General features: G+C 40.4%; 1 protein-coding gene across 2 annotated transcripts in view; it reads left to right on the top strand.

The window, feature by feature from the left end:
- LOC142663195 (transmembrane protein 150A-like) overlaps window positions 1-18,686 on the top strand; it is a 112,915-nt gene that overhangs the window by 52,152 nt on the left and 42,077 nt on the right. For both annotated transcript variants that reach the window (XM_075841611.1, XM_075841612.1), the window contains exon 4: window positions 16,023-16,090. In XM_075841611.1, the coding sequence (XP_075697726.1) occupies window positions 16,023-16,090 (68 nt within the window). The remainder of the gene's footprint in view (window positions 1-16,022; window positions 16,091-18,686) is intronic.

Here is an 18,686-nt window from a genome sequence, read left to right as displayed (position 1 = left end):
CACTAATATGTTTAATCTATATTGTCTACTTTATTCAGCAATTCAGTCTACGTTCAGTTGTGCAAGATTAGTCCTTCTCAATGAATTAGAATATCATCAAAAAGTTAAGTTATTTCAGTAATTCAATTCAAAAAGTGAAACTCCTATATTATATAGATTCGTTACACACAGAGTGATCTATTTCCAGCATTTTTTCTTTTAATGTTCATGATTATGGCTAAATGTTAATGAAAACCCAAAATTTTGTGTGTCAGAAAATTAGAACATTGGGTAAAAGTTGAAGATTGTAGACTCATGGTGTTAACTCGAATCAGCGAATCAACAAAACACCCTGCAAAGGTTTCCTAAGCCTTTACAAGGACTGGTCTGTTGCGCAGTGGTCCAAAGTCCAGTTTTCAGATGAAAGTAAATTTTGCATTTCATTTGGAAATCTCGGTCCCAGAGACTGAAGGAAGAGGGGAGAGGCATCAATCCAAGTTGCTTGCGGTCCAGTGTGAAGTTTCCACAGTCAGTGATGGTTTGGGGAGCCATGTTATCTGCTGGTGTTGGTCCACTGTGTTATATCAAGTCCAGAGTCAGCGCAGCGTCTACCAGGAAATTTCAGAGCACTTCATGCTTCCCTCTGCTGACCAGGTTTATGGAGATGCTGATTTCATTTTCCAGCAGGACTTGACACCTGCCCACACTGCCAAAAGTACCAATACCTGGTTTAATAACCACAGTATCACTGCGCTTGATTTTCCAGCAAACTCGCCCGACCTAAACCCCACAGAGAATCTATAGGGTATTGTCACGAGGAAGATGAGACACCAGACCCATGTGTGTGTGTGTGTGTGTGTGTGTGTGTTTAAAAAAATAAAATAGCAGTGCATTTAAAAAGCGCAACATCATTATAATAACTTTTATTTGCCTAAATGCAAATGCACTGGAAATACTACACATTCAATTCTAAACCAAACCATAACAAAATGAATCTAGTTTGTGTTAATCCTTTACTGAAAGTAAAGAAAGGAATATTCGGCTGTTCAAAAAAAATAGCAGTACCAGCATTTTCTTTAAAAACTCTGATCTTATTTATAAATGAAAAAAAATGTTTCAGATTTTAATTTACTGAACTAATATTTAGTGGCATCAGGGTCCGTTCACACAGTTTTTTTTTTACACGGAAACCGCGTCAAAAAACGGCCGAAAATGCTTCCCATTGATTTTTAATGGGCGGCAAAGGCTGTTTTTTCCCGCGAGCGGAAAAAACGGCTCACGGGAAAAAGGAACATCCCCTATCTTAGGACGTTTACATCTGACCTTCCATTGACATCAATGGGAGGCAGAGAAAGCGTATTTCGCAGCGTTTTTTTTGCCCGCGGCACTCATTGGCCGCGGACGAAAAATGCTGTGAAAATCAGCGTGCAGGCAGAGCAAAATCTGCCTTAAAATTCCAAATTTGCCCGCAAAAAACTCTGTGTGAACCCAGCCACACTGTTTCTGAGAACTGCTTGACATCTGTGTTGCATGGACTCAACTTCTGGCACCTCTGAGCAGGTATTCCGGTCCTGGAAGATTGGACGACATTCCACAGTTCTAATGCATTTTTGATGTCACTCCACAAGTTCTCTGGGATTGAGGTCCGGGGATTGGGCTGGCCACTCCATTACCTCAATCTTGTTTGTCTGTAACCAAGATGTTCGCTTATTGGTGTATTTTGGGTCATTGTCGTGTTGAAACACCCATTTCAAGGGCATTTCTTCTTTGGCATAGGACAACATGATCTCCTCAAGTATTGTGATGTATTCAAACTGATCCATGATCCTTGTATGCGATAAATAGGCCCAACACCATGGTATGATAAACATCCCCATATCATGATTTTTGCACCACCTTGCTTTACGGTCTTCACAGTGTACTGTGGCTTGAATTCAGTGCTCGGGGGTCGTCTGTCTGCGGCCACTAGACCCAAAAAGAACAATTTTGCTGTCATCCGTCCACAAAATGTGGCGCCATTTCTCTTTTGGGCCAGTCAATATGTTCCTTGGCAAATTTTAACCTTTCAACAACGGGACTTTGTGGGGACTTGGCTTCACTTAATGGCCTTCTGTTTGTAGCCGAACTCACTGGTAACTTCAGATCTTCTTTAATCTTTCTTGAGGTGATCATCGGCTGAGCCTTTGCTATTTAGTATATTCTTCGATCCATTCGAACAGTAGTTCTCCGCTTCCTTCTGCGTCTTTCAGGTTTTGGTTGCCAAGGCATTTGAGATAATTTTGGCTGAGCAGCCTATAATTTGCTGCACTTTGTTTTTCCCTCTCCAATCAACTTTTTATTCAAAGTCCATTCTTCATCAGAACAATGTCTGGAACTACCCATTTTCCCCAGTATTAGGCCTCATGCACACGACCGTATTTTTTCCCACCCGTAAATACTGGCGTAAATACGGGTTCGGTGTCACATGTATTCGACCCGTTTTGCACCAGTATTTACGAACCCGTGCCCGTAAATATGGGTCCGGTGTCACCCGTATTCCACCCGTATTTACGGGCACGTTTTTGGCGCCAAAATAGCACTGCACTAATCGGCAGCCCCTTCTCTCTATCAGTGCAGGATAGAGAGAAGGGACAGCCCTTTCTGTAATAAAAGTTAAAGAAATTCATACTTACCCGGCCGTTGTCTTGGTGACGCGTCCCTCTCTTCACATCCAGCCCGACATCCCTGGATGACGCTGCAGCCTGTGATTGACCTGTGATTGGCTGCAGCGGTCACATGGCCTGAAACGTCATCCAGGACGTCGGGCCGGATGTCGAGAGGGACGCGTCACCAAGGCAACGGGCGGGAGACCGGACTGGAGGAAGCAGGAAGTTCTCGGTAAGTATGAACGTTTTTTATTTTTTACAGGTTTATTCTGATCGGTAGTCACTGTCCAGGGTGCTGAAAGAGTTACTGCCGATCAGTTAACTCTTTCAGCTCCCTGGACAGTGACTATTTACTGACGTCGCTTAGCAACGCTGCCGTAATGACGGGTGCACACATGTAGCCACCCGTCATTACGAGAGCTCCATAGACTTCTATGGACTGTCCATGCCGTTATTACGGCCTGAAATAGGACATGTTCTATCTTTTTCAACGGCACGGGCACCTTCCCGTGAGAAAACGGGAAGGCACCCGTCGCCAATAGAAGTCTATGAGCCCGTTATTACGGGTCGTAATTACGACCCGTAATAACGGGAGTTTTTACGGTCGTGTGCATGAGGCCTTACAGAAGGAAATGCACTGTAACCAACATATATAATATTTGCCATCCTCCTACCTTAAATAAGGGCCAAAATTGACACCTCCTGTTCCACAAAATGAGGGACTTCACCAATGTAACTCCTGCTATTATTTTGAACAAACCCCTTTCAATTAATGATTCAATTACTCAGAATGAGCGGCATGTTCTAATTGTTGGCTCTGTTTTGTTTTCTACTACACTTACAAGTAAATTTATTTGCCATGTAGAAATATCACTTCTACCAAAAACATACATTGATCAGGTTAATGGTGTTTGACTGCTAATTTTTTTGTACACTACTGTGTGTGTATATATATATATATATATATATATATATATATATATATATATATATATATATATAATTTACTCCTGAAAAGACAGCTCCAATATATCGGCAAACATCTGCCCATTGCTTGCAATGGGTCTTACGATGTTCTGTGCAGACGAGCTGTCATTTTACGCGTCGCTGTCAAAAGACAGTGCGTAAAAGACGCCGCGAAAAATGCGTGCACTTGTAGAAACGTCTGAAATTCTGGAGCTGTTTTCTCCTGAAAACGGCTCTGTAATTTCAGACGTATTTGGCGTTGTCGTGTGCACATACCCTTATATAGCGCCAACATATTCCGCAGCAATTTACAATTCAGAGGGAACGTGTACAGACCATATCAGAAGTTACATAGTGACAAAATGAATAATTCAAACAAAAGGAGCGAGGACTCTGCTCGCAAGAGTTTACAATCTGAGGAAATAAGGGAGACAAAAAATGTAAAAAGTGCTTAACCCCTTAACGCTCATTGACGTACTATTACGTCATGGTAAGCGCCCTGTTCGCGCTCCATGACGGAATAGTACGTCTCGGGAGTAACTGCCGTTTTGCCCGTCCTCCCGACACATACAGGAGCTGTGACAGCTGCTGTCTCAGCTCCTACAGCGGGGACCGATCGCTGTGTCCCCGCTGATTAACCCCTGAAAAGCCGTGTTCAATAGCGATCACAGCTTTTTAGGGGTTAAGCTGCCATCGCCGGCCTGCTACACGATAGCGGCCGGCGATGGTGACTATGGCAACCGGACACCAAACAATGGCGTCCGGCTATGCCATAGACTGAAGCCTAGTGGGTCCTGACGAAGTCAGGACCCACTATGCTTGCTGTCAGTGAGTAGCTGACAGTTCTAATACACTGCACTACGCATGTAGTGCAGTGTATTAGACTAGTGATCAGGGCTTCCTGCCCCCAAGTCCCCTAGTGGGACAAAGTAAAAAAGTTAAAAAAAAGTTAAAAAAAGATGTGTACAAATAAGAAAAAAAAAAGATTTAAAAGTAAAAATCCCCCCTTTTCCCTTATCAGTCCTTTTATTTATAATAAAAATATATAAACAAACTATACATAATTGGTATCGCCGCGTCCGTAACGGCCTGAACTACAAAATTATTTTATTATTTATCCCGCGCGGTGAACGCCGTAAAATAATAATAAACCGTCCCAGAATCACAATTCTTTGGTCACTTCACTTCGCAAAAAATGGAATAAAAAGAGATCAAAAAGTCGCATGTACCTAAAAATGGTATTGATGGAAACTACAGTTCGTTACGCAAAAAATAAGTCCTCGCACGGCTTTATTGATGGAAAAATAAAAACGTTATGGCTCTTAGAATAAGGTAACACAAAAAGTGAATGATTGTTTACAAAACGTATTTTATTGTGCAAACGCCATAAGACATAAAAAAAAACTATAAACATCTGGTATCGCCGTAATCGTATCGCCCCGCAGAATAAAGTGAATGTCATTTATAGCGCACGGTGAAAGCTGTAAAAAAATAGAATAAAAAAACAATAGTAGAATTGCTGTTTTTTAGTTACCACGCCACTTGAAAATAGAATAAAAACTGATCAAAAAGCCGCATGCACCCCATGAAAAGTACAATGAATGAAGGTCTCTAGTTTCCAAAATGCTGTCACTTTTGGGGGGTTTCCACTGTTTTGGCACCACAAGACCTCTTCAAACCGGACATGGTGCCTAATAAAACGGAGGGCTCAAAATCCACTAGGTGCGCCTTTGCTTCGGAGGCTGGTGCATCAGTCCATTACTGCACTAAGGCCACATGTGGGATATTTCTCAAAACTGCAGAATCTGGGCAATAAATATTGAGTTGCGTTTCTCTGATAAAACCTTTTGTGTTATAAAAAAAAGTGGTATAAAAAGGATTTTCTGACAAAAAAAAAAGTAGATTTCACCTCTACTTTGCTCTAAATTTCTGTGAAACACCTAAAGGGTTCATAAACTTTCTAAATGCTGTTGTGAATACTTTGAGGGGTCTAGTTTCTAAAATGGGGTGTTTGATTGGGGTTTCTAATATATGGGCCCCTCAAAGCAACTTGAACTGAACTGGAACCTAAAAAAATAAATAAATGAGGCAATACTTCGCTTCTTACATTATACTGATAATGAGCCGTGCCCACACTGCGATGACCCCAGTTTTGACCGTTTGTATAAATGGAGACCCCTATTAGACCGTTTCAGTGCCCGGTTTTCCCAAGCATACACCCCTGAGGTGTATTTCTATTTATGAGTCCTTGGTACATTTTAAAGGGAGGGTTCAATTCCGCCAGTACCTGCCGGGTAAGAGGGCAAGCTATGGCGTAAAGATGTATAAGCTGTGCGAGAGTGCATCAGGGTATACCTACAAATTTAGGATATATGAAGGGAAGGACACCAGTATTCAGCCCCCAGAATGCCCCCCCCCCCTCCTTACTGGGAGTTAATGCAAAAATTGTGTGGGATTTGGTGCACCCACTGCTGGACCAGGGTTACCACCTCTACCTGGATCATTTTTATACCAGCGTCCCACTCTTCAACTGCCTCGCTTCCAGAAGTTCTGCGGCATGCGGCACTGCTAGAAGAAATCTGAGAGGCCTCCCTAAGACTCTGCAGGGCAAACGCTCAGAAGGGGTGAGAGCAGGGCACAATCTAGCAGCAACATATTGTGTTTCAAGGACAAGAGAGATGTCACACCAGTACCCATGTACCTGTACGAGGTACCAGTACAGAGACCCCCAAACCAGACTGCATCCTGGACTACTATAGGTACATGAGAGGAGTGGACTTGTCAGATCAAGCCCTGAAGCCCTACAGCGCTATGCGGTGTGGTATAAGAAGCTGGCCGGGCACATCATACAGATGGCATTGTACAACGCGTACGTGCTACATCGATGTACAGGCCAGACGGGAACTTTCCTGGAATTTCAAGAGGTGGTTATCAAGAAACTAATTTTTATGGACCAAGAAGGGGGGGGGCACCCAGTACTTCTGGAGGCGAGGCCACACTCATCGTACCTGGGCAACACTTTCCAGGAGAAGTTCCCCATACTGGCAAGAAAGAAAAAAGTAAAAAGAGGTACAAAGTCTGCTATAAGAGGGGGATAAGGAAGGACACAGCCAAGCTAGTTTGCTTTTATTTATACATAGTACTACATTTTTTTTATTTTATTTAATGTTTTTTTTTTAATATACTGTTTGGATTCTGTATCCAAGTGTCTCAAGTAAAACCTTCGCTCAAACAGGCAACTCATAATATACCGCGTACATAAATGTTCAGTAAGCCGTTTGTAAGGAGCATACTGGATAGGGCTCATTCCGGAAATATTTTTCTTTCTTGTGCAGTGTTGCAGTTTACATTGACTATTATTGCCAAGTGGCAGGAGTCCCAGCCACAATGTAAGGTGTTTATCGTACAAGCATACAAGACACTACTACGCTTCTCTGGGGAAGCCGCAGCCTTCCATGTAGTTAAGTCAGCACGTTATGTTGTCTTGCACCAATAGCCACTTCTATACAATTGAATCATGGCATCACCAAATAAGCAAAGCACCTCTTCTTGACCAACCAGTTTCTTTTCTTGCCAAAGCAGGTACCGTTGTAGCGTAAAAAAAATAAAAATGTTCCTTTTACTATTTTTGTTAGTGTCTGTAATTTGTCTAAGGGTAATTACTTTTTTTTTTTTTTTTTTTTTACTAAAGCCAGTTCCCTCTTACATATCCCAAAGCCTTACTTTGCCATCCTGCGTGGGTATCCATTGTTCTTGTTCTCTGATGCCTTAGGTGAACAATTACCAAGAGTTCTGATTCACCTGGGCATCGGCGTTTACATCCGCTGATTTTTTTTTTTTATTTTTTTTGCCTAAATATACTCTGCAGATGCCATAATGGCTCTCAATGTAGTCATGTAATAGAAAAACTGCCAGAGATCTCTGCAGTATGGAATCCAGTACTAATTTGCAAATGAGTGTGGAGAAATTATGGTTATAAACAAAATTATGACCCCCTTTTAGTGTAGCACCCTTACACTGGTAATCTCGGTATGCCAAGGTTATCTTATAGATGATCTAGGTGACATCAGTAAGCATACACCATAGAGGTGGCTTATAACTATGTACAGTTTATGACTCCATTATGTATAAAATAAAATCTTAATCTACAATGTGAATATTCACTGGAGATTAGAGGCCGTCTTAAAACATAGGGGCGTACGAGTCAGTGGTGTTGATTAACCCCTTATTGCTGTAATTATCTCACGGTTTGTTACTTGAGCACATTATGAAAATCTGCCTCAAGGTATTTAGCTGTGTCTTCTTTATAGCTGTTTATAGGGAAGTTGGATGACGGCCAATTTAAGCCACCATGTGACCAATCCCATGGGTTTTCACCTTAACGGATTACTAAGAAGATTTGCCACTCCTAAATCTGGATGATCTCCCTTTGGGGTCATTTAGGGTAACTGTTTAGTGAACTTAGGGGAAAAATAGCAAATTTTACCCTTCTCTACTGTTCTTTTCTGTTTCTTTCCACTCCATGTTGCACAGATATCAACGGTGTAACTAAAAGTAAGCCGTTGATATGGCTCAGGCTTGATAAATGTACATTTGTGTTCTCCTATTTAGTTCTCAGCTGAATATATTAATATCCCTTGAATTTGCTGAGTGAACCATTGCTATGTTTGCTGTTCCCACCACAGTCTTTTTTTTAGCCACTGATCAGTAGTCCGTTTTAAGCAAAGGACCCTTTTTATGGGAATACCTACTGAAATACTACATTTTAAATCCATAGCGCTGAAAGGAGATGCTCATCCGAAAGAGGATTTATTCTCTCGCTTTGAAAAACTTCAGGCTGGTCAGGATTTACAACATTCAAGAACAACTGATTTTAATAAGTGCATATGATATATCCATACATGAGCTTATCTGACTGAAACTTGTTCCCTTGGCACAGCAGCTTATAGAACTGAAACCCATTTATGATGTCACATCAGCTTACCTGTCTGAAACCCACTTGTGATGTCACAGCAGCTTACCTGTCTGAAACCCACTTGTGATGTCACAGCAGCTTACCTGTCTGAAACCCACTTATGATGTCACAGCAGCTTACCGGTGTTAAACCCACTTGTGATGTTAGTGGTTTATCTAACTTTAACACACTTGTGATGTCACAGCCTTCGTCTATTGGAACATCCTTGTAATGTCATTAAAGCTTACCTGTTTAAAACCGTTGTAATATCACAGCAGTTAATTTGACAAACTCCGTTGTGATGTCACATCCGCTTACCTAAATGTGATGCCACAGCTGCTGATGTCCTAGTAGCTCACCTTACAAAACGCTCTTGTCATAGCACAGGAAGTCCCTTTTACACAGGACGATTATCGGGCAAACGAGCGTTCACAGAGCGCTCGTTCTCGATTTATTGCTCTGTGTAAACCGGTCAATGATCAGCCGATGAACGAGCAAACGCTCGTTCATTGACGGATTGTAGTATTTTAAAATTATCGGTGTTGGCAGCACATCTTACTGTGTAAACCGACATGATAGAAATGCATGGGCACGAGCGATCGTAGTAACGCGCGCTCGTCCCCATACTAACGCTGATCAACGAGCTGTCTCATTGATCGGCACTCGTTTACACTGCCCACGTCGTGGCATTTAAAAGCACCTTAACTTGCCTGGGGCAGACGCCAATAACAGAGGGCCCCATGTGAAAACAGTATATGGGCTTTGTGATTTCCAACTGCTAATTTAATAGCAGCAGGATGCTAACTATAGACTACCTCATCCATGGCTCTCCAGAAAATCCCTCACTTCTGTACTAATCAACCAGTAATTGTGAGTTGTGGATAGAACGGAGCCTTACATATTATCTAATAGACGTTCGTACCGCCCACTTCTTTTCTTCTTTCTTTTCTTTCTTTCTTTTCTTCTTTCTTTTCTTTCTTTCTTTTCTTCTTTCTTTCTTTCTTTCTTTCTTTTCTTTCTTTCCTTTCTTCTTTCCTTTCTTCTTTCTTTCTTTCTTTCTTTCTTTTTCTTTCTTTCTTTCTTTTCTTTTTCTTTTCTTTTCTTTTCTTCTTTCTTTTTCTTTTCTTGTTACGTGGTAGTGTCCTTTGCTTGCTGAACCCCTGTGCAGGGGCACAATTTGCATGTATGTCTACCCCTGTTTACACTATTTACAACTATTTTGGACAGTCTGTCCGGCTATTACTGAGATGTGGTGTCTAGTACTGTCTCCACTGGCTGACATAGAAAAGACCATTCGAAAAGTCTAGCCACAATCTTTTTAAAGTTCCCCTTAAATTTTCACACTAATCTCTGTGTAATACTCCATGTGACCACCACCTATCTAGGGCTATTCTCCTTCCATAAACACATGCTAAAATCTCACCTATTCTATCTACATTCGCTTATAAAGTGGCCTAAGCGCTCAATACCCAGTTCCCCTGAAAAACAGCAAGGTTTTACTTATCCACCTCTAATTATTTTGTGTATCCATTTTGTAAATTTTTTTATTTTTTTCAGTTAGGGCACTTTCAGACATGGCAGAATTGGTGTTGACAGTCCGCAGTGGAATTCTGCAGCAGCCGGTTTTTACATTTGTTTCTATACATTTTTAGGAAACTTCGTTCAGACGTTGCAGAATTTTCCCTCCGCAGCATGCACATTATATTGCGGAGAAGCAGTGGAATTTCATTGCGGATTTAAGCCATTGCATTGCAAAGGCTGAAATCTGCAGCAAGTCTGCTGAGATATCTGCAACGTCTGAATTACCTGTCAAAAATGGAAATGTTGCTGCAAATTCGCAAAGAATCTGCTGCAACATTTTCAGCGTAAAAATTCTGCCAATTCTGAACATGGCCTTATAGTATAATATTGTATATTTAGGGCTTGAAAATATGCGATCAGACATGGCATGGATGTGCAGAAATTGTCCCAAAGGTTTTTTTTGGAAAGTTTTCCTGCTTTCCCATGATGGGATCATTTATCGTTTTTGGCACGAAATCTGCTCCTCGTGGATAAAGCAACTTTCAGAGAGCGCTAAAGAATATTTTGTAACAGCAGCCGCCCACCAAGAAATCAATGTTTACTACTGATATTTCCACCCCAGACTGCTCTTGTGAATTATGAAGGGTTGCCTACTGTAAATGAAACCGATCTTTTTCGAACAAGCTGTGCATTTAGACGTCTAACCTTTTTCGGTTTCTGTGAGAAATGCAAATACAGAGAAGTGATGTGTGGGTGGAAAGTGGTGAACAGATTTTGAAGTTGTCAAGACAAAATTCCATGTGTGCGTTTCCTACCTCCAAACCAGCATAGACTCGTTTTATGTACATGTTTCCGGAGAAGTATATTCATTTGGTACAATACAAATGTCGATGTGTGACCTCATTTAGACTTGTCTCGCTGCGATCTAAAGTTTTAGAGAAAATGTTTGGTGTTTCCAGGTACCAACACTATGAACATCCGAAAGCAATTTTTATTTTTTTTAACATTTTATATGACCGCAAACTAAAAAGTACAATTCTGCAGTAACCTAGACGATCAGTCCGCATTAACCATTGATGAATCCTATATAAAGCAAGAACATAAGTACTTCATTGGTGGCCCATTTGCTATGCATGAGATATTGTGCAAGCTCAGAAACCGAATAGCTTATTTTCTGAATTTAGTTGTTATTCCCGGATGGATAAATACTTGCAAATTGCATCCAGTGCTGCAAATGCTCTTTTGTGCTACTATATAATGAACGGCTCCTAGGTATGTGATGAGTCCATTGGCTAGTATTTGCCCTGCAAGCAAGGGTGTCTGGTCCTTCGGGTCTGATTATAGCTCATGCAGTGGGAGAAGATACAGTAGTCGCACATTATTAACGAATCCGGCACAGGTTCAGAGGCAAGTGCACGTGATACCCTGACAGTGACTACACTAATTTAGCAATTGTATGTCTCAGCTGATTGGCTGTCAGTAAGCACTAGCATAGCCTTATAAGGGAATTGTCAACCAATAATGAGGCTGCCTGCTGGTTTGATTGTCCCTTCTATGATACCATGCAACATTGAAGCTGGTGTTTCCAAAAGGTGACCAGTCGTAAAGGTGACAATAAGGGAGTTCTTAGACCGCCTTCTTGATAATGATAAAAAAAAAAGTTCACGGTGAAGTACATATAGCTGCGGTGTACAGTGATTGGTAACCGCGGTCATGTGATGTCATCCTTGTGTATGATGCCCTAACGCATGAATGTACACACAGAAACAATGGGGGAATTAAGGAAAAATGGAAACGGAAGTATATGCAAAAGTTTATGGCTATTGTATTTTTGGACTGTTTGGGAAGTATTTTTTTAATATGAAAGCCTAAAAAAAAAAGGTCTTCATAAAAGGTGTACATGGCCTTTAAAGAGACACAGGTAAAACATTTTTTTTTTTTTAAAAAGCCTTTGCTCTGAGCTAATAACACTGACCACCTTAACTTGATGCCACAAGGATGGCACATCCCGCCATGGCCAGTGTTTAAACTAGATGCATCCTGTGGACATGGGCCAGAAGCAGCATAATTGTAATGTGGGGTATGAGTTGTTTTTTTTTCTTCTACTTTTATTATACTTGTGTCTAAAATGATTTACATAAAAAAAATTTTCTTACAAATTGTCTGAAGCTGTCCATACGTGCCTAATTACCTATCAACAGTAGTTGATAGAACAGTAGTTGATACAAATTGTAGGCAGTAGCCACTACATCCAGTGCAATGTGGTGATAAAAAAAAATATATGGAATTTAGATTGTGAGCCCCATTGAGGACAGGGACTGATGTAAGTAATGACCGTGTCTGTACAGCGCTATAAAATATGTTGGTGCTATATAAGCAATAGTAAATGGTATTTAAAAATCCAAAGGGAGAGACAGATTAGTCAAAAACAATTGTTCCAACATAAATGGTACGTCATCAGAAGAAAATATCTCTTGGAACGTCTACGTTGATGTTTAGACAAGTCCTACAGGCTTCTGGAGCAATGCACTTGAACAACAGTACAGCGATGACATTGTCTTGCAGATGAAGATATAAATGTGTCATAATGGGGTCATAAATACTGTTCTACTTGACTCGAGATGCAGCCACTCTCCTATGCTGTTCACTTTGAATGGATTTGCAACTTTAATGGAAGTGTTTTTGGCTGCTTCTGCATTGCACACAGATGCAATTTCTTCGCTATTCCTGGAAATGTTATTTTATGGTTTTGAAATACAAAGCTAAAAACCATTCTCTTCAGTCTTGTTGTAGCTCTGGGTGTCATGCACGTGACTGTATAATGGCTCCGGATAACCTCCGAGCTGTATGGAGAGGTAATACAGCATCCATAGAAGCATATGTAGCCGGATGTACCTCCGTATGGCTCTGCTTTTCATACAAATGTATAAAGAATATCTGTTTTCATACGAGACTAAAATCAGCACGATTTTGTTGGATGACTTATAATGGCACATTGCTACTAGGGAAAATCTCCCTAATGTCCATGGGGCCATATGGTTTTTTTTTTGTTTTTTTTTTGTATTCAATTTTCCAACATTTTGCATTATTTCCAAAACTGGTTTGGAGAACCAGGTACTCTAGGAATGTTGCTCTTCGCATCTCAGGACTGGCTTTTGTTGCAATGTCATCCTTTCCTTGCTATATTCCATTCATAGAAAATTGATATTCTATGGAATAAGCTACATGGTGAGGATATAATAGACTGAGATGGAGGATGCGACATCTTTACTTGGCTAATTGTCCCTACCTCAGGTTTTTTATGTAGAAAGTAAAATCTCTCCAGTGGGAACAAATAATTGGGAGTGTTTTAAAATTCAACTAATCTCCCCCCCCCCCCCCCCCAATTCTATATTTGCTGTTGGGTACATTCAGGGGTCACCCATATACATTTAGATTCTGCTGATGCCACCGAAATCTGCAGGATTGGCCAAATTTTAGCTTTGTATGTGGCCAGCCTAATAAATAGGACATGGCTAGTGGCACAGAACTTGTCAGTTTCAGTGTATTCGTTTATGAAGTGTGGCACATTTAAAAAAAAAAAAAATGTTTTACACAACACCATATGACCGTATTCTGGATCTTAAAAAAAATTCTAGACCGCCAATTCTTCGCAAAATCTATTTTATGGAAAATCCAGGTAACAACTAGCAACCATATGTTTTGCTATTACAGCTGCAAAAAGAATTGTGACCTCCTAAATCCCCAAGTTTGCCTATTTTATGCAGTGTGGAAGAACTGGATGTATTGCTGTATAACTATGCAGATCTGTTATTGAGGAGTCTTATAAAGCTGGGTGACCACTCCCTGAGGGAGCTGTAACCGTTTTAATGCTGCCTTGGATTTGGACCATTCTTGTATTGCGATTTTCAGGTTACCTGCACCTGGCGCTTCACACTAAGGTCTCAAGCACACATCAGTGGGCCCTTTATATGGCAGCAAAACACAGACCGCACACGGATGGCTTCCCTGTGCAATCCATAGTTTTTATAGACCAATGAATAGAATGGCCGAGACTGATCTATAATAGGACCTGTTCTATAAGTTGCAGAACGGACACACAGATACACGAAAATAACGGAAAGTGCACGGCCCCATAGAAATGAGTGGGTCAGTGTGCTATCTGTTAAAAGAAAGGATAGCACCCTGAAGAAAATGACTGAAGTGTAATGAATGAATCAGCCTAAATGAATGATCACGTTTTTATTTTATATGTATATCAATAATTCAGAGTTTGGCGTGCACTTTAAGTTTTTGTACTAAAAAAAATATAATTTTAAGCATTGTGATTGGACTATGAAGTGTTAACGTGAAGGAGGGTCCTCCGCTTCCTGTCTCCACTGCTTGGAAGCTGGGTAAAAGGTTAATCTTCTTCAATAAAAATCCTCCTTGCTAAAAGCTTTGAAGAAGATAAATATTTTATTTCATTTCGTACTGGGTGGTGATGGTGGTACTGCCTGGCTCCATGAAATATCTAACCTGCTTAGACAGGCATCTCACATTTTTGGGATAAGTACCAGATTTACAGCAGGTTGAGGATAAACTTCCTTGTGAAACATTTTGTTGGAACTTTTTGAACAAATAATATTCAGATCTATCGTTACCTTTCACATATATATGGCCAATAGCTGTACATAACCAGATTTTGATGATCTGCCTAGAATTTTTCCAGACTAAAAACCTCTGTCCCGTTTTTATCAGCAATTTCTGTGAATTTTCATCTAGAACAGTTGTAGTGTATGTTCTAATTATAGTGGTGTCAATTCCTTAAAGAACATTCCAGGCTCATTCGGCTCTTTTGGCAGCCCCATTCAAGTCTATGGAGAGGGAAATCGTATGCTCATCATGTTGTCAAGACGAGAAAGACTTACTTTAATAACCTATGAATCAGACAGGTTGTAAATGTATAAAAAGGGATTGTCGAGGGAAAAACTTTTTTAGTGCCTTTTTTTTTTTTTTTTTTTTTTTTTTTTTCCTTTTATCCTATTTTGTCATTTATTTTAATCAAAACGAGAAATCTATGAAGCTTTATTCCAAGAGGTTAACCATTTACCCTATCCTCCATCTCCTAACCCTGTCTGGCTATAAGACAACAGGCTGCAGCAGGAGCCTTCCCCCCCCCCCCCCAAACTGATTCTTCTGCAATAGTAAGCCAATATTGTAACGTCCCGACTCTCAGCTAGGCCCCCCCCCCCCTTAAACATCTGCCACCCAAAAATGGAAGAGAAGTTCCTATTTGTGTTCTCTAATAGATTTCTGCAGCAATGTTTTGTTTTAGGAACATGCAGAAAAACCTGCAGGTAAACAAACACTGCGGGCAAGTGCATGGCTATGTTCACACAGTGTAATTTGAAGGCTAAAAAAAACACTTTTTTTTTTTTTTTTTAAAGCTGTTTTTTTAATGAATACGTGTATTTTGATGTGTTTTTGGACACACTTTTTTTTGCCTCCCATTTGAATATAATTAAATACACGATGCGTAAAACACGAAGAATTAACACAACTTTTTTTGTAAAAAATTTTTTATGATGTGGAATTTCGTTTAAAATAAGCACATTTTGACCGCTTTTCTGCAAGCATTTTTTTAATTCGAACTTTGGCGCATAAATTGTGACAACACACACAAAAAAAACCGCTGTGTGATCAGGCATATCTCCTGTAGGTTTGTTACTTTAAAATGTGACCGTCTCCTTAACCGTTTTGGACAGTGAATTCAGGCTTCCTTCCTGTTTTATTAAAGATGGAAGCCGCATAACTTATTACAACCAACCACTGCAAATTTATTGTGATAGATGTAAATATATGTTGCTCTTAAACCGCTTGAAACCAGAGACCGTTCATTGTTCGAAAAATGCTATCATGCTGCTGTCCGAAACCTATTTACATTCATTAAACTGTTGTTTCTTCCTTTCTTCCAGCAAATGTGGAAACCTTCCTCCAGAGAGCTGTTTCTTCAGCCTCATATGCAGTTTAGGCGCATTTATGGGTAAGTGGATATGTTCCAAAAATCTGCTAATGTGCATTGTGCTAATGTATATATGACATCATCGAAAGCGTAAGGCATAATAGTAATTGTAAGAATAAAAAAATAGCAAATTCCATGAGTACACCGTATATTCCACGATATATGGCTTATTCATAGAGGATCTCTGTTTATAAATGGGAGTATGGCACCAGGACAGACCTCTTCTAACTAAGAAAAATAAGCCGGCAGGAGCCCTAAACCTACTTTGCACCCCCAACATCCTCTCCTATGTTCAGTGGGCTGCAGTACGTCCCTCTATGACCATGGAAAATGCTGCTGGTGTGGCCTTGTGGTTCCAACTCCAGATCTAGTGCAGATAATGTTCTTTGTCATCTCCAACATCCTGAAATGTGTCATTTTTATTGTGGTAGAAACATGCTGTCCTTGGCATTTTGTATTTTAAGAGAACTTCTGAAAATAATTAGTTTTATGCTGTGATTGCATGAGCGAGAAAACAAACCTTTGTTCCATCACAAGTTGGTTAAAGACGAAGGAGGAAATCTAGTAAGACTGGCGTTCAAATGCCAGTCATAAGCTAAAGTATGTCCGCATGAAATGCTCTAAATTTATTAAGAAGCGCATGGCTCAATAAATTTGGCGTATCTTTGCCTGAAATTCACCCACTTTCCTAGTTACTTTTGAAAAGTGGCGAGAGGAGTGAAAATGGCGAATGGCGTAGATATTTAATGAATCACCCCCCCCCCCCCAAGACTCTTCACATCTGCTTCATTTTCATTTAGAACAGAAACACTGATGCAGTGCCTGATCCGTTGTACAATAAATACTTCTGCCCAACAGACCTTATGGACTTATAATGTAGTCCATCAGGTTCCGGCATGGTGTCCTTTTCTTTGACATGAAGAAAAGCGCTGCATCATATCTGACAGTTTCCGCAATGCAGGCTCTGAATGCAGATGTGAACAGAGCCTGAGGCGCTCTCCACATTACTTTATTTATTGACTGTTCATCTTGGTAAAAGTAGATCAGTAATTGTTGTTGGCATCTATATTTCAATCAATGAAACATATATAGGGGAATTTCATACTTGGCAGTTACCTAAAATAATATTGTTACTGGAATCGCTTTTTCATTATCTGCTCAGAGCATGATTTTCATTCTGGGAAGACTATTCTCATCAGGCACTGTTTATAATTATCATGACTGTTCACACGCACAAGTAAGAACGGCTGAAAATTACGGTGCTGTTTTCAAGGGGAAATGGCCACTAATTTTCATCCGTTTTCAAAGCAGAAAACGTTTTTAGACGTTTTTTTTTTCAATTGACCCTATAAAAACGGCACCAGAAACAGCTCAAGAAGTGACATGCTCTGTCTTTTTACGCACCGTTTTTACAGCAGAGTAAAAAATTGCCCCGTCTAAACTAAACGCCTTATTCCCATTGATTACAAAGGGATGCTAAGATGTATTCGGCACAAATAAAATTCAAAGATTTGCTAAAATCACTAACTTGTGTGCCGAATACTTCTTTGCTACGTGATTGGGTCGGGACCCCATTCGTGCACCTACCCTGGTCTTTTGCGCTCTGAACTACCACATAAAATGGGAAGCTGTTTGTCGGCGTTTCACTAGTGTTTTCCAAGGCATAGTTCAATTCGTTTACGCCCCGAAATACGCCTGAGAACACTGCGTATGAACATACCAAAACTCTCACGAAGTGCAATGCTGAATTAAGGCCCTTTTTACAAGAGCTGATGATCAGGCACATGCGCACGTTTATGTGAACACTTGTTCCCGATCATCGCCGGTGTAAACATGGAAGTAATCGGCTGACTAACAAGAAAACGTTGTTCGTCCACTGATTGGTTCTTTTTATGCTACCGTAGAAATGATCGTTTGTTGGCAATACATCTCCCCGTGTAAACAAGATGTGCTGCAGACTATATGCAAACTATATGGGGACAAACGATCGTATTATAATTTGTCCCTGTATAGCCATGATCATTGCTACGTGTAAATGAAGCAAATGAGCGCAGGTTAACATGTCCTTATTGCTGGTCGGCGCTAGTTACCTGGCTAAGATATGACTTTTTTGTAAAAGGGCCTTCATATTAACTCCGTTAAAATATTAAGAATGTGTTCGTCCGGTACCTGTCAACTTGTCCCACTTCCTAGCATACAATCTGTATATATTGCAAAGTATTACAAAGTTACTCACTTACGTTGATTTTGTTCATCTATACTGTATATAAAATGATCAAGTGTAAATCTATGCTTTAAAGGGGTTGTTCTCTTAGGACCATCCTTTCTGGTTAAAAGGGTCCCCTTAGAATAAGCTGATCATAAAGTGTTCCTCTGTGAAGACCCCCCACAATCCATTGTAATTTCTTGGGGAAACCTGGCAACAAGTGTTCAATGTCCCTTCAGCGCCACCACAAGGGAAATTAAGCATTACACAAGTCCTATTTAAATCCATAGTCTTTGCTAATAATGCAGAGACCAGACCGATTCCCTTGGAGCCAGAGACACTCTTTGTAGCCACTCTCCACTCTGGCCCAGAGGAAAACCTGAAAATGGGTTTCTAAACTAGACAACCCCT

The sequence above is a fragment of the Rhinoderma darwinii genome, chromosome 11, assembly GCF_050947455.1.
Source record: "Rhinoderma darwinii isolate aRhiDar2 chromosome 11, aRhiDar2.hap1, whole genome shotgun sequence".
Lineage (NCBI taxonomy): Eukaryota > Metazoa > Chordata > Amphibia > Anura > Rhinodermatidae > Rhinoderma > Rhinoderma darwinii.
Note: the sequence above shows the minus strand (reverse complement) of the source record. Positions and strands in the feature narration are given on the sequence as shown.